The sequence below is a fragment of the Staurois parvus genome, unplaced genomic scaffold (genome assembly GCF_062004578.1).
Source record: "Staurois parvus isolate SC_StPar_1 unplaced genomic scaffold, SC_StPar_1.0 ptg000449l, whole genome shotgun sequence".
Classification (NCBI taxonomy): domain Eukaryota; kingdom Metazoa; phylum Chordata; class Amphibia; order Anura; family Ranidae; genus Staurois; species Staurois parvus.
In genome coordinates, this window is record NW_028318245.1 from 5,860,792 (window position 1) to 5,883,882 (window position 23,091).

General features: G+C 45.1%; 2 protein-coding genes across 6 annotated transcripts; one reads left to right on the forward strand and one right to left on the reverse strand.

Moving 5' to 3' along the window:
* Positions 1-6,411, reverse strand: LOC149453458 (uncharacterized). 4 transcript variants are annotated; one of them, XM_089688399.1, is made up of 7 exons: positions 6,320-6,411; positions 4,456-4,577; positions 4,047-4,190; positions 3,876-3,960; positions 3,408-3,505; positions 3,123-3,264; positions 1-1,439 (listed from the first exon to the last, which is right to left on the reverse strand). In XM_089688399.1, exons 2-7 carry the CDS (start codon positions 4,528-4,530, stop codon positions 130-132), a joined length of 1,854 nt encoding a protein of 617 aa, XP_089544525.1. In that variant the 5' UTR covers positions 4,531-4,577; positions 6,320-6,411; the 3' UTR covers positions 1-129. The 4 variants fall into 4 exon arrangements, with proteins under 4 accessions (XP_089544525.1, XP_089544522.1, XP_089544523.1 ...); XM_089688396.1 differs by having other exon boundaries at positions 1-1,442; XM_089688397.1 differs by lacking the exon at positions 6,320-6,411 and adding an exon at positions 6,090-6,312 and having other exon boundaries at positions 1-1,442.
* Positions 6,412-6,433: 22 nt separating this feature from the next.
* On the forward strand, positions 6,434-20,933 carry LOC149453459 (uncharacterized). Of its 2 annotated transcripts, none has more exons than XM_089688344.1 (7): positions 6,434-6,734; positions 14,180-14,323; positions 14,410-14,533; positions 14,650-14,747; positions 15,959-16,189; positions 16,302-16,443; positions 17,679-20,933. In XM_089688344.1, the coding sequence occupies exons 2-7, from the start codon at positions 14,198-14,200 to the stop codon at positions 18,872-18,874; spliced, it is 1,917 nt and encodes a 638-aa protein (XP_089544470.1). In that variant the 5' UTR covers positions 6,434-6,734; positions 14,180-14,197; the 3' UTR covers positions 18,875-20,933. The 2 variants fall into 2 exon arrangements, with proteins under 2 accessions (XP_089544470.1, XP_089544469.1); XM_089688343.1 differs by lacking the exon at positions 6,434-6,734 and adding an exon at positions 7,873-8,801.
* The last annotated feature ends 2,158 nt before the right edge of the window (positions 20,934-23,091 follow it).

The window sequence follows — 23,091 nt, forward strand, 5'->3', positions numbered from 1 at the left end:
TTGAGTCAACTTTTTTTTATTACATACTCATCGTCTGTACAAAATTCTTTTACACGTGAAATTTCGGCACACATTCAGAATGATCTCCAGAACGCGTTCTTCCTGAGGAACAGGAAGTGACTTCCCGCGCTATGAAGAGGATGGCGGCTTCATGGCGGTGTGAACTTTCTGATGGGTGACCAGTTGGGCTTTCTGTGCGAAACATTTCCCGCACTGGCTGCAGGAGAACGGCCTCTCACCCGTGTGCGTCCTCTGGTGCCTCCGCAAGGCCGACTTCTGGACGAAACTCTTGTAGCACTCGGAGCAGGCGTACGGCCGCTCGCCTGTGTGAATGCGCTGGTGGATGGCAAGCTGTCCTTTATCGACGAAGCACCTCCCACACTCCGCGCAGGAATAGGGCTTTTCGCCCCGGTGAAGGCGCTCATGAATGACTAAAGCCCACCGCTGGACAAAACACTTCCCGCACTCCGAGCAGGAAAACGGCTTCTCGCCGGTGTGAATCTTCTCATGGATGCGCAAGTAGTTCTTAAAGGCGAAGCTCTTCCCGCACTCGTTGCAGGTGAAATCCTTGTTGCCATTGTGAGTCTGTTGATGCATCAAAAGAGAGGATTGTCTGGAGAAACATTTTCCGCACTCCTTACATGGGAATGGCTTCCTGTCCGTGTGGATGATCTGGTGTGAGGCCAAGTTGGTCTTGGTGGTGAAACATCTGCCACATACAGGGCAGGGAAAAGGCTTCTCACCTGTGTGGACTCTGACATGCTGGATAAGTTTTGATTTCACCGGAAACCGCTTCCCACAATCAGAACACGAATATGGTTTTTTCCCCATGTGGGTTGGCCGATGGTCCTCCAGATCACTTTGCAGTGCAAAGCTTTTCCCGCAGTCCGAACAGATGAAAGAGTGTATGTCTGGGTCCATCTTCTGGTCTTCAGCAAGACTTGACTCCCACGTAAAACGAGGACCAGGCTCATCCTTCTCTGATTTGCAGACAGGTGGTTCCTCGGGATTAGAGGGGTCAGAAGATGTTGCTGAACTAGGACGTCCTGCATGTGTATCTGGGTTATCAATACACCGCCTTTTGGGAGAACAACCCTCAGAATTAGAAGGATCAGGTGGTCTACCTGCACTATGAAGTCCTGCATGTGTATCTGGATTATTGATACATGGTCCTTCAGGAGAACAACCCTCAGAATTAGATGGATCAGGTGGCCTGCTTGGATTGAGAAGTCCTGGATCTGGGCTAACAGTATGAGACCTATCAGAAGATGGTTCCTCAGGCTTAGGGGGATCTGGTGACCTATCTATGTCGTAAAGTCCTACATTTGAGGTAAAGGTGCTTTTTCCTGAATTTTCATGGGTGGTGATTTCATCTTCAGCATCACAGGTTGGAGATGAGATAAGGCAACCCTCAGAGGTTCTCCTGACGTAGCGTTCCTCTGCTGGGGATACAAAGAAGGAACGTGATGACTTTTCGGTAAAGACACCTGAGAACTTGCCAAATTTTTGGCATCAGATCATCATCAAATAAACAATTTTTTTCTGGTTAACATATATTACCACAAAATTTAAATCAGAAAAACACAGCGCCCAGGACCAATCTATTAACAAACAGTTATAAGTGAAATGCTGCTGTGCATAGGTATATAAACCAAAACAAATATTCCAATATAAACCAGCGCAAAACACAAATATTAAATAATAAGTGAATATAAAATTACTATTTTATAAAATAATCTTCAAAGTCCAGTGATAAAGATAAGTGACCACAATCCCGTGACATATAAAAACTAAAAAATTTTTTTCCCATAAATCAAAAGTCCAGTGATCTAAAAAAAATTTCTAAAAAATAAACTTCAGTGCTTCAAATAGTTCTTCCACCATCCACCAGTGCCGAAACCAACATAAACCGCACTCACCAGATATTGGTGAGTAAAACACCTTTCAGGATTATTTAGGGCTCCTGGACCCCCTTTGAGGACTCCTTTTCCACCTCAGATCTATGGGTATTTCTCCATTCGTCTCCTCGCCAAATCACCAAGTTCCAAAAGGGAGAAAAAAACTAAATAGTGTAATACTGTTATACCCCCTTTTTAATTAATTTAAGCCAAACAACTCACATTTCATAGGATAAAAACCATCATTTATTTAAGGACATCAAACGAATTTTCGAATAGCAAAAACAAATTTCCTCAACTCCTAGGAACTCATAGCCTTGTGTGCAGCAGGATGACAGCCTCCATAACGAACGAACTTTTTTCACTAGTCAAAAAATGGCCGCCTGGAACGCATCCCTCGGCGTGCGTTCCACTCACCGGAAATGATGTCGGACGTTCGGAGGACCAACCGGAAGTACGTCAACGCATTTCGCCCCACCCACAGGGCGTTCTCAAGACGTGTTGACGTACTTCCGGTTGGTCCCCCGAACGTCCGACGTCATTTCCGGTGAGTGGAACGCACGCCGAGGGATGCGTTCCAGGCGGCCATTTTTTGACTAGTGAAGAAAGTTCGTTCGTTATGGAGGCTGTCATCCTGCTGCACACAAGGCTATGAGTTCCTAGGAGCTGTGGAAATTCGTTTTTGCTATTCGAAAATTTGTTTGATGTCCTTAAATAAATGCTGGTTTTTATCCTATGAAATGTGAGTTGTTTGGCTTGAATTAATTAAAAAGGGGTATAACAGTATTACACTATTAGTTTTTTTCTCCCTTTTGGAACTTGGTGATTTGGCGAGGAGACGAATGGAGAAATACCCATAGATCTGAGGTGGAAAATAGAGGAGTCCTCAAAGGCGGTCCAGGAGCCCTAAATAATCCTGAAAGGTGTTTTACTCACCAATATCTGGTGAGTGCGGTTTATGTTGGTTTCGGCACTGGTGGATGGTGGAAGAACTATTTGAAGCACTGAAGTTTATTTTTTAAAAAGTTTTTTTAGATCACTGGACTTTTGATTTATGGAAAAAAATTTTTTTAGTTTTTTTAGTTTTTATATGTCACGGGATTGTGGTCACTTATCTTTATCACTGGACTTTGAAGATTATTTTATAAAATAGTAATTTTATATTCACTTATTATTTAATATTTGTGTTTTGCGCTGGTTTATATTGGAACATATATTACCAACCTGTACTGATCTCTGCAATAATTTCTTCCTCTTTAAAGGTCACCTTCATTTCAGGGTTCTCCATCACATGCTCTGGATCCCTCAAAAATGTATTGTCTTCCTCATCTTCACCTTCAATCTTCATTTCAGGTTTAGCTTCATTCTAAGGATCCAAAAAAATACATAAAAGGGACATATTATATAACATTATCTACGACAACGTAGAAGAATGTTGGCTCATAATATCCACATATCATTCCTATGGATTGTACGGGGAAAAGTCACTTGGGTTTTAGCTCCACCTACCCGATGATGGTGAGGGATGGTCCGACCTTCCTGTGTGGAATCCTGGGAATACAGAATATGGGGACATCTCTTTGGTGGGTTCCCATTATTGGATCCATCTGTAGGAAACACACGCGCTGACTGAATACATTGTTTCTATGTGTTTATCAGATTATGGGGGATCTAGATGGTGCTAATGCAGTGATGGACAATCTAGGAGGCCCCCCAAAAGAAACTGTTAGCACAATGCTGGTTGGTAGGACTAATGCTTGAGTCTATTATATCTCTAGGCCATGGGTCTCCAAACTATGACCCATGGGCTAAACTGTCCCACAGCTATGGTCAGGGGAATCCGCTGATGAGGAAATGATGTAGGGGTAGCACTGATAGGGACCTTGATGTAAGGGGGGATGCTGATAAGGACTCTGATGTAGGAGGGGCTCAAATGAGGACTCCAATGGGGGATGTTGGTGGACCTTAATTTCTTACCAGGTGATAAGAATAAGTGTTGACTCTCCATCTTCTCATCCTCGTATAAATCTTTAGGTTCTTCTACATATTTCCAACTAGGAACCTGACACACACATTGATAAAGTCACCATCCAGACACATCCCTTGTCTGTTACTGGAGAATGTCCCAGAATTCCCGACACCACTCACCTCTCCTGTCAGCAGATCAGTAATTCTCTCGACGACTTCTAGAATTTTCCGCTTGGTATTCATTGAATATATCAAGGAGTGGGGTGGAAACACCAAGACAGGGCTATGTCCACCATCTGAGGTCTTCTTAACTACTGTGTAGTCCTGTGTATGATAAGAGAGACAGTTATAACTTCCCAGAATCCTCCTCACCTCTCCGGTCAGGTCTGTGTTTTATTAATAGAGATGAGTGATGTCATGTGACCTCCCAGAATCCTCCTCACCTCTCCAGTAAGGTCTGCGTTTTATTAATAGAGATCAGAGTGATGTCATGTGACCTACCAGAATCCTCCTCACCTCTCCAGTCAGGTCTGTGTTTTATTAATAGAGATAAGAGTGATGTCATGTGACCTCCCAGAATGCTTCTCACCTCTCCGGTCAGCAGATAAATGATCTCCAGTGTAAGATCCAATATTTTCCTAATTTCATCCTTGTCCTTGTCCATTTTGTTGAGTTGTAGATCAGCCTCTGGCCTCCATAGGAGTGGGTGACCTTCAGGAAACCAAAAGTTAAAAAAAAAAAACCTTAAATGGAGTTGTCAGTAAAATATTGTACATCACAAAATATCGGCAACTAGCATGGACTCAACATCGTCAAATCAACTTTGCATAAAAATAGATCCAAGGCAATATGGAGACGTAACTCTAAAGAATTTAAAAAAGGATCTGTGAATTCAAGCAACAACCCTTGTAGAACCTTAAATGTTTCTGTGTACTCTTGGACAAACCTCGGAGCAGATCTGAGGAAATGATCTTGTGTTCATGGGAGGATTGTCTCCAATGATAATTTTATGTACCAGAATCCATTGTTTTGGCCTTCAATGAACAAAAAGACCATCAGAATTGTTACATGGTCACACCATGTATTTGAAGAGGACCTTAATAAAAGGTACAATATCCCTTGGATATGGAGGAAAAGATGGGGCACTCTAAATATAACATTCCAGCCATGAGTCTTGACGATCTACCACTGCTGTGACCCTTTTGTGCCCTTTGGTGAACTTCAAACTTGGAACCTTGCCTCCATCATCTCTTTCCATTTGGCCTTGTCTTTTGCTGCGTATTCAACAAATAATGTAAGCAACAACCACCAGTTACTTTTAGAACCCTAAAAACAGCTTTACTCTGGATAAATCTTGGGCAGGCCTGAGGACATAGTCTAGAGTTTATGGAAGGGTTGTCTCCAATGATCAAACATTTTATCTACTGGAATTCATTGGCTTGGACTGTGTCCCCATTCCATGAACAAAAGACCATCAGAAATAAGATTTTGTTGTCAAATCATAAATGATCATCGCATGTATTTGATGAGGACTTTAATAGAAGGTACAATATCCCTTGGATATGGAGGAGAACATGGGACATTCCAGATATCACATTTTAGCCATGAGACTTGACGACCTACCACTACCATCATTTTTTGTGGTCTTCGTTGAACTTCAACCTTGGAAACTTGCTTTCACAATCTCTTTCCATTTGGACTTGTCTTTGGCCAGGTTAGCGTTCTGCTTTACGTCACGGCAGGCATTCATTTCCTGATGTCATCCATCCACCATGTTCTTCTTCTCCCTTTCCAGTTCTTTGTCTTGCTCTCCTGTATAGGTCTTCTCCAGCAGAGTTTTTTTTAGCTAGGGACAAAAATTTGGCAATTTTCTCTTCAATAATCCTTCTAATTGGCCTGGTTCGGCTTCATTGACGCTTCATTCATGACCATGTTCCTCCAGGTGATTATGTGGATCCTCCTGTGACACCTACGTTCAAATCTTCTTTTTTAGAGACATCATGAGGGAAAATGTTTCTGAAAATGGATTAGACTTGCGTTTGTAGCCATCTCTTCCTTGTTTCTCATCAGCTCTTTGGGCCTCCAGAAGCTTTGTTTGGTTTTTTGCCATTCCAGCTCTGCCATCATCATCGTTCTTCAGGATTACGTGAACCCATATTCTGATTGGTTAGTATATAACACGTAAAACAGCTGAAGAACATTAATTGTATAAAAGAGACACACATGATGAATCTGTACCGCAGTAGCCCTGTACTCCTCGTTCCTCCACATTCGTCCCATGTGCAGCTTGATGTGGAGATCTGTAGAAGTGACTGGACTATGAGCTCCCATTGGATTATAAATTCAGAGGGCACCATGGAAATGACATCATTGTGTAGGATAACAGTACAGATAGCGGTCACAGCGATCGGTTGGCGTTGTGTAGTCAGGAGGGAACCCTGGAGAACACATACCTGCACCTTTCTAGCTGCTCTGGGCTCCGGCTGATGATCTCTCAGGGAGGGGGAGGGGAGGGCCACACAGGATTCTGGGTAATGTAGTCTGTTGTGCAGGCTTGGTCATAGCAAGTGTTGGGCTGTGAGACTGTGAAAATGAACCCTCACCTCCCTATAGACTAATAGATGGGGGATTAACCCCTTCCTTGCTGTGCATACACCTTTATTGTGGATTAGTCCCAGGCTTGCTCTGAAGGTGATTGGTCACTGTGGATTAACCCTCGCCCTGCTGTCTGTGCAGTGTTCTACTGCCAATTAACCACTGCTTTGCTGTCAGCGATGGGTTCTGCTGCAGATCAACCCTCGCCTTACCACCTGTGCATGGTTTTGCTGTGGATTAACACTTGTTTTGCTGTCAACGATCGTTTTTACTGTAGGTTAACCCTCCCTCTGCTGTCAATGCCATTGTTTTACTGTGAATTAACTCTTCCTTTGCTATCATTGATTAGTTCTGCTGTGGATTAACCCATTCCTTGCCATCTATGCCATTTTGTTCCTGAAGATTAACCCTTGCCTTGCTCTCTGTGCATCATTTTCCTGTGCATTAACCCTCGCCTCTCCATCTATGCATCGTTTTTCTGTGGATTAACCCTCGCATCTCCATCTATGCATCGGTCTCCTGTGGATTAACCCTCGCCTTGTTGTCTATTCAGTGTTTTATTGTGGATTAACCCTCACTCTGCTGTCAATGCCATTGTTTTACTGTGAATTAACTCTTCCTTTGCTGTCAGTGATTAGTTCTGCTGTGGATTAACCCTTTCCTTGCCATCTATGCCATTGTGTTCCTGAAGATTAACGCTCGCCTTGCCATCTATGCATCGTTTTACTGTGGATTAACCCTCGCCTCTCCATCTATGCATCATTTTACCGTGGATTAACCCTCGCCTCTCCATCTATGCATTCTTTTACTGTGGATTAACCCTCACCTCTCCATCTATGCATCATTTTCCTGTGGAGTAACCCTCGCCTTTCCATCTATGCATCTTTTTACCATGGATTAACCCTCGCCTCTCCATCTATGCATCATTTTCCTGTGGATTAACCCTCGCCTTGCCATCTTTGCAATGTTTTACTGTGGATTAACCCTCTCCTTGCCATATAGTAGATATAGTGAATGCAGGGTCTGGGGATATAGGAAAGGCGGGGTCTGGGGAGAGTGGATATAGTGAATGCGGGGTCCAGGGAGAGTGGATATAGTGAATGCAGGGTCCGAGGAGCTGCGGATATAGTGAATGCGGGGTCCGGGAAGAGCGGATATAGTGAATGCGGGGTCCGGGGAGAGCAGATATAGTGAATGAAGGGTCCGGGGAGAACGGATATAGTGAATGAAGGGTCCGGGGAGAGTGGATATAGTGTATGCAGGGTCCGAGGAGAGTCTATAGAGTGAATGCGGGGTCCGGGGAGAGCGGTTATAGTGAACGCAGGGTCCGGGGAGAGTGGATATAGTGAACGCGGGGTCCGGGGAGAACGGATATAGTGAACGCGGGGTACGGGGAGAGCGGATATAGTGAACGCGGGGTCCGGGGAGAGCGGATATAGTGAATGAAGGGTCCGGGGAGAGCGGATAAAGTGAATGAAGGGTCCGGGGAGAGTGGATATAGTGAATGCAGGGTCCGAGGAGAGCCTATATAGTGAATGCGGGGTCCGGGTAGAGCGGTTATAGTGAATGCGGGGTCCGGGGAGAGCGGATATAGTGAACGCAGGGTCTGGGGAGAGCTGATATAGTGAACGTGGGGTCCGGGGAGAGCGGATATAGTGAATGAAGGGTCCGGGGAGAGTGGATATAGTGAATGCAGGGTCGGGGGAGAGCGGATATAGTGAATGAAGGGTCCGGGGAGAGTGGATATAGTGAATGCAGGGTCGGGGGAGAGCGGATATAGTGAATGATGGGTCCGGGGAGAGTGGATATAGTGAATGCAGGGTCCGAGGAGAGCCTATATAGTGAATGCAGGGTCCGGGGAGTGCGGATATAGTGAATGCAGTTTGAAAACTATCCCTTTAAATCCAAATTTCCTGTTGTATACAAGTATAACAATCCATATTGTGACACCTTCTGCCAAAAAATGACGAGACATCCAAAGGCAACATCAGCCGGAGCGTATGGTGGTGGCCATTTTTCTGTAGCCCCCATTTGTGGAGACATCTAGAAATGCAGCTAAATGGACACATGAGAAGATGCAGAAATACAATTTCTGTCTGCTGACCGGCAGATTTTGTTAGAAAACAGCAACTAAATGCGGTCCCCCTGGTCTACAACAAAATGGCCAAGATGAATCAGCCACCAAAGGGTTTGGCTTTTTCCCCCAGAATGCTGAGGGTAGAAGCTGCTTGTGCAGGAAGTGAGTGGAGGAGGGGGAGAGCCATGGAGGAGAACTGCACCCGGCTGACCGAGACCATCCTCAACCTCACCCTGGAGATCATCTACCTGCTGACCGGGGAGGTGAGGAGGATTCTGGGAGCGCAGACGCCAAGTCTGATTCCTTTTGTTTCTTCTTGGTTTTTCAATGACAAATCAGTAAAAAAAAAAAAAATTGGGCATTTTTTTGCTTTCGTGTTTTTAAAGACAAATTATTCTCCCTTTTACTCTTTTTTTTATGACAGTTTTTTATGAAAAACTTTACAGACAGGCAAACCTTTAGCCACCTAAATCGATTTGCTTTTTAGAGCAGTGTAGACTTTAAGGCCTTTTTTTTTTTTTACATTTGCAATTGGGGCAGTTAAGCCACGTTTTTACCGCCCCCCAAACTGCCTGCAAACCTCTATTCACCATCCTCTGAAAAGTGATCCACTGCAGATCACTTTTCATGGGGGCGGTAAATATTACTGCTAGTGTCAGGGCTCGTTTACACTTGCAGTTGGAGGGTGGTATTACCTTGCTGTACGCAACAGGTTGGGTAGAAATTCTTGCCGTGGGTGAGAAGCAAACCATTGCTACAATGGCTTGTTTACACCCCCGGCCAATGCCTTTACAAAGGCTGGAAGCAGGGGCGGACTGACCATTTAAGCACTGCCCGAGGGCCCGGGGTCCGTAGGGGGCCCCATGAAATGCCCCTGGTACCTTTTTATAGGCTTTTTTGGGTGTGCTTTGAGTGTGGGCAAGGACACGGGCCCCATGATCCCCTATTGCCCAGGGGCGCCATGAGTTTTCAGTCCGCCCCTGGCTGGAAGGGTTACAAAACGTGCCTCGGCTGCGTGTTTTTACAACCCCTCCAGCCGCTGCAAAGGCAGTGGCCGGGGGTATACACAAGCCATTGTAGCAATGGTTTGCTTCCCAGCCACAGCAAGAATTTCTACCCCCCTGTTGTGTACAGCAGGTAATACCAACCACCAGGGGCGGACTGACAACTCATGGGGCCCCCGGGCAATAGACATCATGGGGCCCCTGTGTCCTTGCCCAAACTCAAAAAAGCCTATGAAAAAGGTACCAGGGGCATCTCATGGGGCCCCCTACTGACCCCGGGCCCGAGTTTCCAAATGGTCAGTCCGCCCCTGCCAACCATGGGACACATCCGATTCACGGGAGTGGTGCCACTCTGCAACCTCCCAGGAACTGCAGTAGTGTGGCATTTTGGGGGTAACAACAGGCAGGAAGAAGGCGACATATCCCACTTTCCCAGCAAGCCTCAGCTTTCTGGTAGTGTTCCTATATTGACCATACACCATACAATCTGATTGTACAATCTTCTTTAGTTCTACTATCAAATACGAAGTGCAAGGGCCTGCCTGACTGAATGCTAGTTAAGTGGATTTTTTAGGTTTTTCCTTTTATATCACATAGTCTTGGTTTGGAAAATTGTACAGAGATTGTGCAATCAGATTGTAAAGTGTATGGCCAACTTTAGTTCTTTTAAGCTGACTGTACAATCAGATTGTATAGTCAGCTTAAAAGAACTAAAGCTGACCATACACTATATAATCTCCTCTAGATCTACTATCAACTACGTAAGGTAAGAGCCTGTGCAGCTGGGTAGAAACTGATGGGATTGTGTAAGTTTGTCCTCAAAATATATAATTTTGGTGAATGTAAATGAGATTGTACAATCAGATTGTAGCACGTATGAAGTTCTACGGAGGGAAGCATACCTTCCTTTTTTTTTTAAGATGGTATTTATTCATTTTCTAAATTGTACAACAAATACACCAAGAACAATAATCGTTTGCCGGAAGCTTACCTTCGTACTATGGAGTCTGATAGCAGAACTTTTTAGAGAAACCGAAGTCCTGCTGCAGCTTCTGGATTGGTTGGAGGGCCGTACCTGGACCCCGCCTGGAGAAGGTGCAGTACCAGACTGTAATGTCGATATGAGCGTTGGATCACCTTGGTGAGGACTCAGGAGGCTGTGGACAAGTCAAAGGGAGGGGTGATAAAATGGTAACGCTGAGCACCCACGGCAAAATGCAGATGGTGTTAGCGAGGAGGAAATATGGGAACTTGTGAGTCAACATCCCTGATGTCTCCATGATGGACATTCCTCCAAAGGGATCTTCATGGACACGGATCAACATGATCCCCCACATGCCAAAGTGATCTCCTACCCAAGGGTGGGAGATCACTTTGGCATGTGGGGGATCATGTTGAGTTAGAGGCAGGTCCAGAGCTTTGGTCTGCTGGTGTTGGATCCGTGTCCATGAAGATCCCTTTGGAGGAATGCCCATCATGGAGACATCAGGGATGGTTACTCACAAGTTCCCATATTTCCTCCTCGACAACACCATCTGCATTTTGCCGTGGGTGCTCAGCGTTACCATTTTATCTCCCCTCCCTTTGACCTGTCCACAGCCTGGGTCCTCACCAAGGTGCTTCCACCAGTCGTTGTTGGATACCTGGACGATTTCTTGTTAAAGGACCGGTCTTTTATAACCCTGTCAGCCAATGTCTGAAGGACAATGTAGACTCTGTAGAAATTCATTTGTATCCTCCTTGGAGGTCATCACTGGAACTGACTCACCAAATGGAGTACCTGGGCCTGTCATTGGCTATGGCCCTGTCCAAAATCTTCCTGCCTCAGGAAAAACTATTGACCCTCTGCTCATGTGCCCGGGCCCTTCAGCCCTAGGGTCGGCCCTTGATTTGGGGCCTCATGGTAGCCTCTTATAATGCACTACCACAGGCCCAGTTTTACTCCAGACTGTTGCGTCTCAACGTTCTGGCAGTATGGGACAAATAGACTTGGTCCTTGGACCACCCCATGCATTTAACCTGCAAGGCCATACTCTTCCTGAGGTGGATGATTTCCAACCTGGCACTGAAGTCAGAGAAACCTTTTCCCTCAAAAACTTGGATAGTCCTCATTACGCATGCCAGTCTTTTGGGCTGGGGAGTCCTGGATGCTCACTAGGTGTAGAGGACTTGGCCGACACGAAGAAGCCCATCTTACCATCATCATCCTGGAACTCAGAGAGATCCCGTTGTCCCTTCAATGCTGGACCCTTCACCTGCAAGGTCACCCGACAAGAATTCAGTTGGGCAATGCTACAGCTGTATGTAGGCAGGTGAAGTTTCTTTTCTCCACTGTAGGTGGCACTCATCTGGAGCAGGGAAACTACTCTTTTCTATGACTCTCTCGGGTCCATGGTTGGCTATTCTGCATCCTGGTGACCCTGGCGGCAATCTTGGATCACGCAGACTCTTTTTAAGTCCCTGCCCCCTGGTTTTAGTGAGCGTTTGCAAAGTGACTAGTGTAGACAGAGCATACCCATCTAGTGTAGCGGCAAAGAGAGATTCCAGAGGAGTAGGTAAAGCTCAGGGCTCATGTCTTCAGCACAAGAAAGCTCCCGTATGGGTTGTACCATGCATGCCCCATTCCTCCCTCCTTGGCAGGCACTGTGTTCAGTTTGGACCTACACACCGTTGACTCTCTACTCCATGGACTATAAGTTCCTGGTCAGGTGAGCTTCCCCGCTGTGCTGTTGCTATATATTTGACATATGTAGAGGTCACCACAGAGGACAAGGGGGCACTCTTTACGTCTGGAGGAAAAGAGATTTAATCTCCAAAAACGGAAAGGTTTCTTCACCGTAAGAGCTGTGAGAATGTGGAATAGACTCCCTCAAGAGTTGGTTCTGGCCAGGTCAGTGGATTGCTGTAGGAATGGTTACTGCATTCTGAGCCTCTGTGTGATTACTACTGCACCTACCCAACTACCCTACATCAGCCATCAAGGAGCCACCAGAAGCTGCTTCACTCAAAGAGAAGCAGATTTGATTCTTGGACGGAACTACATGTTCTGGCCCTTTCCGTCATCCACATCCCAGGCAGGGAAAAATGGCAAGCAGACTTTTCTCCGAAATCAGCATCTGGATCCAGGGGTATGGGTGTTCCACCTGCAGATGTTCTAAGCCTTTTACCGCAGTGGGGATGCTGGGTGCAGATCTTCTGTTATCGAGGTTCAACAACAAACTTGCCAGGCCCAGAGACCTGTGGACCATCATAGATGATGCTCTGGTGACTCCATAGGATCAGTTCTACCTGATCTGTGCCTTTTCTCCTCCACAGTTTCTTCTTTTTCTGCTCTGCAGAATTGAGATAGATGGCATTGGGTGATTTTCATTGCACTGAATTGGCCCAGGAGGGTGTGGTACTCATATAAACTCAGACCTCTAGCAGATTCTCCCCAGGGCCCTTCCAGTTCACCCAGACCTTCTGTCCCAAGGGCCATTCTACCATCCTGCTTCTTTGTCACTGGCTATATTGGCATATTGTTGAAGCCCAGGTCCTAAGGGACAGGGGCATGTTGGAGTTGGTCATCCCCATTCTTTTAAAGGACAGGAATTCAAATTCTCGCAGTCTACCATTGCATTTGGAAAGCCTATTTTGCATGATATGAGACCAGGACATTTCCACCTAAAAAGTACTCTGTGAGGTACATCCTGTCCTTCCTCCAGTCTGGTCTAGATCGGCATCTAACTGAGCACCATCAAAGGGCAAATCAAGGCCTTGGCTATTCTGTTTTAAATACCATTGGCCTTTCATTCCTTAGTTAGGGTCTTTGTGCAGGGTGATGCAAGCATTTCTCCCCCTGTCGATTTCCTTGCGACTCCATGGAACCATAGCCTTGTTCTCTTGGCCCTTCAGAGGCCACCCTTCGAACCTATTAGGGATATTCCCTTGTGTGACCTCACTCACAAGGTGGCCTTTCTCAAAGCAATCGCCTCTTTGTGAAGGGTCTCTGAGTTAGTGGCCTGTAAAGAGCCCTTCCTATTACTTAAGGACACGGTTGTTCTAAAGCCTCTTTTTCCCCTAAGCTGGTTGGTTTCCTCCATCTACCTCAGGTAGGGCATTTCCCTCCCCTCCTCATGTCATGTTCCAAAACATTCCAAAAAATTTTCTCTCCACTGTCAGGACATGGCACATACGTAAGTACCTCTCATCTACTGCCTCTTTTCTTCGATCAGGCTCCTTCTTGTCTTTCCAGAAGGTTATCTCGAGGGGGCTCCTTGCTTCCTGCTCCACCATTGCTAGGTGGGCTAGACAAATTGTCATGCAAACGTATACCCTAAATGATAAGGGTTCCTCCCTTCTTGTTGCAGCACACTCTACCAGGTCCATTAGAGCTTCTTGGGCTTTTCAGCATCAGGCATCTGTTTCTCAGATTTCCCAGGCTGCCATCTTCCTCTCTTCTCCTCTCGGTCACATAGAAGGAAGAGATTCTGTAGTCCTTAGACATGTGCATTTCATTACAATTCGTTTTCCGGACAAACATTTTGTTTTCTAGAGATTTGGATTTATCTAAATGGGCATATTTTTTTTTGCCCCCCTGGTGGACGAACTGATATTCTTGGAATTCTTAAACGATTGTTGTTGTTGTGTCTTCACAGGATCATATAGTGGTGAAAATGACATCAGGGAATAAAGACAACCCTATTAAAGCGCCTTCATCTCTGTCCTTGAAAACCGAAACGCATAACCGAAAAAAGATTCTAGAAGTCACCAACAAGATCACCAAGCTGCTGACGGGAGAGGTGAGCGGTGCCGGGAATTCTGGGACATTCTCCAGTAACAGACAAGGGATGTGTCTGGATGGTGACTGTATCATTGTGTGTGTCAGGTTTCTATAAGGTGTCAGGATGTCACTGTCTTTTTCTCCATGGAGGAGTGGGAGTATTTAGAAGGACACAAGGATCTCTACAAGGACGTCATGATGGACAATCAACCGCCCCTCACATCACCGGGTAAGAGGAGACTTTATTGTAAAGGAGAGAGCAGTACAGAGGGTCCACCTAGATCCCCCATCATCTGATAAACACATAGAAACAATGGATTCAGTCAGTGTGTGTGTTTCCTACAGATGGATCCAGTAATGGGAACCCACTAGAGAGATGCCCCTGTCCTCTGTATTCTCGGCATTCTGCACCGGAAGACCAGAAGATCCCTCACCATCAGCAGGTAGGTGGATCCAGTAATGGGAACACACCAGAGAGATGTCCCCGTCCTATGTATTCCCGGGATACCACACAGGAAAGTCACACCATCCCTCACCATCATCAGGTAGATGGATCCAGTCATGGGAACCCACCAGAGAGATGTCCCCGTCCTATGTATTCCCGGGACTCTACACAGGGAGGTCGCATCATCCCCCATTATCATCAGGTAGATGGATCCAGTAATGGGAACCCACCAGAGAGATGTCCCCGTCCTCTGTTTTCCCAGGATTCCGCACAGGAAGGTCTCACCATCATCAGGTAGATGGATCCAGTAATGGGAACCCACCAGAGAGATGTCCCCGTCCTCTGTTTTCCTAGGATTCCACACAGGAAGGTCTCACCATCATCAGGTAGATGGATCCAGTATTGGGAACCCACCAGAGAGATGTCCCCGTGGTATGTATTCCCAGGACTCCACACAGGGAGGTCGCATCATCCCCCATCATCATCAGGTAGATGGATCCAGTAATGGGAATCCACCAGAGAGATGTCCCCGTCCTCTGTTGTCCCGGGATTCCGCACAGGAAGGTCTCACCATCATCAGGTAGATGGATCCAGTAATGGGAACCCACCAGAGAGATGTCCCTATCCTCTGTATTCTCGGGATTCCACACAGGAAGGTCACACCATCCCCCACCATCATCAGGTAGATGGATCCAGCAATGGGAATCCACCAGAGAGATGTTCCCGTCCTCTGTATTCCCCGGATACCACACAGGAAGATCATGAGATCCCTAAGCAGGATCAGGTAGATGGGACTATGTTGACATCAAGCTTGACTGTAAGGCCACGTATACACGATGAGAATGTCGTCCATTTTTTATTTCTTTTTTGCATGCTAGTTTCATATCGATAATAAAAATGTTACTATAGTTACGAAAATTCGCATATGACCGAATAAAAATTCGGAAGTGATGTCATGTATTTGTATCGTATTTTTGGATGAAAACTGTACTGATAAAATGATAAAACTGGACGATCTGGTATCGTACGAGAAAAATGTTCGTGCTTCTCCCTTCGAATAAATGTGTACCAACCATCAGACTGTCATACGATCGCTTTGGAAGTGGTAATTTTTGCACGATTTTCTGATTATATGTACTAGGCTTAACCTGTATTAGATTATGTTCTTCTGTGGGTTATTAGTGCTCTCAATCATTTTTGCGATTTTAGAGGGAAGATCTGAAAACTGAGGTTAAAGCCGGTACATCTAGTAAAAGAAACCCACCAGAGAGATGTCCCCATCCTCTGTATTCCTGGGATTCCACACTGAAAGGTCACACCATCCCTCACCGTCATCAGGTAGATGGATCTAGTAATGGGAACCCACCAGAGAGATGTCCCCGTCTTCTGTATTCCCGGGATTCCACACAGGAAGGTCACACCATCCCTCACCATCATCAGGTAGGTAGAGAAGAACTCAAGAGACTCCAGACGGATTTAAATTTTTTATTTTTCTTTGTAGTTTATTAGTGCCTACCAGTTACAGATATTATCTGTTATTTTCTGTGATTAGGACGAAGAACTGATTCATCTTAAAGTTAAAGTTGAAGCGGATGAAGAAGAGACTGATGAGAGGGGTGATCTGCAGTCATCTGAAGATCCTGACATTTTGGTGACCATTATAAAGGAGGAACCTTCTCTTGATAATGAAGCAGGTAAATCATAAATGCTTCCCAATGCTGTTCACTTTTTTTTTTTTTTTTTGGCCTGCCAGTTTAAGGTATGCACATGGACTGAACGTGAGTGAGTAGACCCATATGGAAGAAAAATATATTTAAAAAATATTCTTCCCAAATATTGCCATATATTTGAAATGTTACAATTTTGGCCATACTCTATCTATATATATATTGTGTTTTTATTACAAAATATATCAAAAATATTTTTAAAAATACATTTCAAATATAATGAAATAAATATACAAATCTACATTTTTGGAATGCATTTACACATATATGTTAAAAATAATCTGAAGAATATATTTAAAAAAAATATATATTTTTGAAAATATATTTTTTGAAAATATATTCTTCATATTGTTTTTTACATATAAAAAAGTAATTTTAACATATATTTGTAACTGCATTCCAAAAATGTAATATGTATTTTTAAAGACATACAGTATATTTGAAATGTATTTTTACGTGTGTGTAGAATATCCTCAATCTAACGTCATGTTCCCAACAAATGAGGAGATACTGTACACCATATGAAAGGGCCATCTCCATTCCTCAATATAACGTCATGTTCCCAACAAATGAGGAGGAGATACTGTACACCATATGAAAGGTCCATCTCCATTCCTCAATATAACGTCACGTTCCCAACAAATGAGGAGGAGATACTGGACCATATGAAAGGTCCATCTCCATTCCTCAGTATAACGTCACGTTCGCAACAAATGAGGAGGAGATACTGGACACCATATGAAAGGTCCATCTCCATTCCTCAATATAACGTCACGTTCCCAACAAATGAGGAGGAGATACTGGACACCATATGAAAGGTCCATCTCCATTCCTCAATATAACATCACGTTCCCAAAAAATGAGGAGGAGATACTGGACACCATATGAAATGTCCATCTCCATTCCTCAATGTATTGTCCTGTTTCCTACAAATGAGGAGATACTGGACACCATATGGAAGGTCCATCTCCATTCCCTAAAATAACGTCTCATTCCCAAAAAATGAGGCAGAGGAAGGCCTATATCTATAATAATGTTGTAAGTAAGTATGTAAGTAATGTAAGTATGATGACCCAGTGTGATAGTACACATTCTAATACCAGAGCTTAGTGAAACCCTTGACCAAAAAACGAATATACATGATTGAAAAATATAAAGAATGAACATGCATTTAATAATACCATTTTTTTTCTTGCCATCAGATGGAAACGATGTCCAGAATACCTTGGAGGGACCCCTTATTTTACCTTCAGGTTGCTATGCAGAAGATAATTCCATCACTCCAAGTAGTCTTATGGAAGGTTTCTCAGATACAATCACACTTGGAGACACTAGGCTATTTCCATGTCCTGAATGTGATGAATATTTTACAACAAAATCATCACTTGCCGTCCATGAGAAGACTCATGTAGGAGAGCGCCTGTTTCCTTGTACGGAGTGCGGCAAATGTTTCACGACAAGATCAAATCTGCTTAAGCACCAAAAACATCACGTCGGTCTGCTACCCTTCCCGTGTCCAGACTGTGGGAAATCCTTTGAATTCAAGTCAGGACTGGTCCATCACTTGAGACATCACACAGACGAGAGGCCTTATTCATGCACCGAATGTGGCCAGAGCTTTAAAGAGAAGTATCATCTAACGACACATCAGAGAATCCACACGGGCGAGACTCCGTTCTCGTGTCCGGAGTGCGGGAAGTGTTTCACCCGGAAGCACACGCTCATCATACACCAGCAGAACCACCTGGAGAAACGGCGAGACAAGCTCCTCAAAAAGAAAGAGCAGCTGCAGAAACTGAGTATAAAAGAGGGATCGTTGATCTGCTTGGAGTGCGGTAAATCTTTTAAAAAGAAATGTGACCTTTACGTACATCAGAGGACTCATACGGGCAAGGAGATCTTTTCCTGCCCAGACTGCGACAAGCTCTTCGTAAAAAAGTATCAGCTTCAGGTCCACCAGAGAGTTCACACTGGCGAGAAGCCGTATTCGTGTACTAAGTGTGATAAGTCCTTCAAAACCAAATCGGAACTGAACACGCACCAAAGAGTCCACACCACCGAAAAACCCTTCTCGTGTTCCGAGTGCGAGAAGTCCTTCAAGAAAAAGTCCCACCTCATTCTCCACCAGAGGGACCACACTGGCGAAAAGCCCTTCCCGTGTTCTGATTGCGGGAAGTCGTTCAAGTCGGGGACTCTTCTCACTCTGCACCGGAGGGTCCACACTGGTGAGAAGCCCTTTTGCTGTCCGGAGTGTGGCCGATGCTTCTCACAAAAGGCGCACCTCAGTAAGCATCTGAGACTCCACTCCGGCAAGAAGCCGTTTTCTTGTTCGGAGTGCCGGAAAAGTTTCACGGAGGAAAAGCAACTTATATCACATCAGAAATCCCACAGCCAATGATGACGATGAAGGATTGGTCATCCTCCATCAAGTATGAACAATTCAATGGACTGTCCACCCAAACGGGGATGTTTCAGGTGTAGATGGATTCTGGTGGGTTGTGTCACCTCTTGGCTTTTTATATCTCTTTGGGGCTCCATTGCTTAGCTTGCCCTGCCATAGTTCCTTCTTCCATTCCTGCCCACCATAAATCATCTGGGGATGTCACTATTGCTATTGAATTTTTTATAATGTAGACCCAGACCCAGGGATGGTGGTAACCCCTCATAATGTGCACAGCAGGTGTACAGACCCAGGAACTCATCAAAGGAATGGTGGGAGCCCCTCATAATGGGCACAGCAGGTGTACAGATCCAGGAACTTAGCAAAGGAATGGTGGGAACCCCTCATAATGGGCACATCAGGTGTGTAGACCTGGGAACTAAGTGCAAGAATGGTGGGAGCCCCCAAAATGGGCACAGCAGGTGTGTAGATCTGGGAAGTGCTGAAATGGTGGCAACCCCTCATATGGGTGTTCAGATCTGGGAACTCAGCACAGGGATGGTGGGAATCGATCCAGCAGATGTGTAGATCCAGTTACTCGGCTCGGAGATCTCACCAATGGCCCCAGATAGATGGAGGAGACCTCCCTAGTGGGAATTCCTCTTAATGGTGTGCAGACCAGGGAAATCAGCACAGAGATGGTTGGAATCCATCATAATAGGCACAGCAGATGTGTAGATCCAGGTACTTGGCTCAGATCTCACCAATGGCCCCAGATAGATGGAGGAGACCTCCCTAGTGGGAGCTTCCTAAAGGTGTGCAGACACGGGAACTCGGCACAGGGATGGTGGGAACCCCTCATAATGGGCACAGCAGGTGTGCAGATTCAGGAACACAGCTCAGAGATCTCACCAATGGTCCCAGAGAGATGGAAGAGACTGTTGGTTGACTTAATTCCGATGTCTACCAGAAACGGCAATACTTCTTTTGGATAATCTAAGGCTTATTTCTCTTAAAAAACACCAAAAACATGTAGAGGAACAGGACACAATGGGAGAAGAGGACCCTTCCCCCGATGATCTTACATTCTAGGTGGTGGAGCTGTGGAAGGACATTGCAGGGGGTTAAAGGGGAGGGTTTATTCTCTAGACGTGAAGAGTATGTACACCCCAACTTTTAAATTCTGTTGTTTGATCCTGCCAGAAATCTTGTGAGCTAATACCTTCTTGTGCACTCGGCCTCTGCTACACTCTTACATTTCTCAGCTTTCTCTGTGAATTACAGAAAACCTCCTTATATGTTATTGAGTGGGGGAGGTGTTCTGTAGTCCTGTCCTAGAGTGACAACCCCATACAGTACAGTGAGTGTTGTCACCCTAAGATAGGAAATGTGTTACAGGCAGAACCGTTAGGTGATGATAAAAGATTTAATAGAAAAAAAAAAAAACGAGGGAAAAAAAACTAATGCAGCCACTGTATCGAAGAACTACAATATTTTACAATTTTCGTACTTGGTTGCAGATATGTTTTACGATTCAAGAAATCAGGTGTTTGCCAGCGCAGTGGACCTTCAGTATGTGTAGGAATAATAGAGGCCGTTCTAAACCACTTCCGACGAACGTTTTACCTCCTAGCACTGTGCAAGTGGTAACTTGAAGCAAATCTCCCAACACTGCAACGAATACGCATTTGAAATCGATATGGAAATGTTTTTACCTGCCGAGATATTTGTGATTCTGTTCAGCCAGTCTTGTGATTCAGGAGGCTGATGCCACTATTCGGCATCTAAAGTTCCCTCATTGCCTTGCCCTTCCAGCCTGCCCATTGGGTAATTAATGAGCAATTAGCATACCAGTTGGGTCCCGCCTCAGTCCCTCCCCCTCCTGCGCACTTTGTCAGCAGCTTAAAGGGATCATCCACCCTTCACCAGCTCATCAGCAACTTGGGGGGGGGGGGGGGGAATAGAATGGGGTGGTGTCCGATGTCCTACGATATAAAAACTGATGAACGCTTGAATGGGTATGTGCTATTCAAGTTTTTTTTAAATTTTTATAACTAAATAAAAGGTTTGAATTGAATTGAGTCTTTTTTTTTTCACTCTAATTTTATAATTTGGCAACACACATTACAACTTGATTGTATCAGATCGGTTTATTCCCCTTTATTCAGACTGTATGTGATAAAGACCCAATGTACAATCCAAGGGTCCTCCTTCTGTAGGTGAATCCATGTAGTGGGGACTGGGGACCCCCCCCCCCTCCCCCCCGGGTCACGATAATCTTTGTCATTTAGGTTAAGGAGAGGGGACACCGAAGGGTTAATGTACAGTGAATGGGAGGGGGTAGTAAAGGGTGAATTCACAGAGAACGGGAAGGAGGGGAATATAGGGTTAATATTCAGACCATGAGCAAGGGCTATGAAGGGTTAATGTCTGGTGAAGGGGAGGGGAATAATGAAAGGTTAAAAAAAAACTGAAAACAAGAAAAAGTGTAACTGTCAAGTGAATAGGAACGGCGGGACGTAAAGGGTTAAGTATATCTACAAGGAATAAGAGGAGGAGCATCAAAGGGTTATGCACAGATAATGAGAGGGAGGGGGCAGAGAACGGGGAGGGCAGGAAAGTGTTAATGTTCAGTGAATGGTAAAGGCGGTGCAAAAGGTTAATGTAGATTGAATGGAAAGAGGACGGTGATGGGTAACTCGCAGAGAATGGAGTAGGACAGTAAAGGGTTAATGGACACTAAATGGGAGACCAAGAAGAGCCGGTGTACAGGAAATGAAAGGGGGTAGTAAAGAGTTAATAGACAGTGAATGGGAGGGGGGTAGTGGTAGGTTTAAATAGAGTAGGATACTAAAGGGTTAATGTACAGAGGATGGCGAGGAGGATACTAAAGGGTTAATGTACATAGGATGTAGGGATGCTGCAAAGGGTTAATGTACTTTTGGATGGGAGAAGGGCAATAAACCATTAATCTACATAGGATTTGGGGGGGCAGTAAGGGGTAAATGTAGATAGGAAGGGAGGAGGACGGCAAAGGATTAATGTAAATAGGATGAATGGGGGACAACAAAAGGTTAATGTACTTGGATGGAAGAAGAGCATTAAAGGGTAATGTAAATTGGATTGGGGGGTGGGGGCGACAGCACTAAAGTGTAAATAGACATAGGATTTGTGGGGGGCAGTAAAGGGTTAATATAGATAGGATGGAGGGGGGGGGCAGCAAAGGGTTATTGTAGACTGGATGGGAGAGGGGCAATAAAGGGTAATGTACAGTAGATTGGGGGGGGGGGCAGTAAAGGGTTAATGTAGATGTAATGTAGAAAGGGGAGGGCACTAAAGGGTTAATGTACATAGGATTTGTGTGTGTGGGGGGGGGGCAGTAAAGGGTTAATGTACATAGGATAGGAGGAGAGCAGCAAAGGGTTAATGTAGGTTGGATGGGAGAAAGGCAATAAAGGGTAATGTACAGTGGATGGAGGGGGCAGTAAACAGTTAATGTACATAGGATTTGTGGGGGGCAGTAAAGGGTTAATGTAGATGGGAAGGAGGCAGCAAAGGGTTAACGTAGGTTGGATTGGAGAAGGGCAATAGACCGTTAATCTACATAGGATTTGGGGGGGCAGTAAGGGGTAAATGTAGATAGGAAGGGAGGAGGACAGCAAAGGGTTAATGCAGATAGGGTGAATGGGGGACAACAAAGGGTTAATGTACTTGGACGGGAGAAGGGCAATAAAGGGTAATGTAAATTGGATTGGGGGGGCGATGGCACTAAAGTGTAAATGGACATAGGATTTGTGGGGGGCAGTAAAGGGTTAATGTAGATAGGATGGAGAGGGGGGAGCAGCAAAGGGTTAATGTAGGTTGGATGGGAGAGGGGCAATAAAGGGTAATGTACAGTGGATTGGGGGGGCAGTAAAGGGTTAATGGAAATAGGATGTAGATGTAATGTAGAAAAGGGGAGGGCACTAAAGAGTTAATGTACATAGGATTTGTAGGGGGGGGTGGTGGTAAAGGGTTAATGTACATAGGATCGGAGGAGGGCAGCAAAAGGTTAATGGGAGGGCTGAAGTAAAGGGTTAATGTGCATTGGATTGGAGGGGGACAGTAAAGGGTTAATGCAGGTTATGAAGCAGTGAATGTGACTTACACGGAACATTCGCAGGTGGAGAACCAATCCCAGTCATGTGAATCACATGAACCTGGAGGATTCACCTGCCGTATATTGTACATCTGCC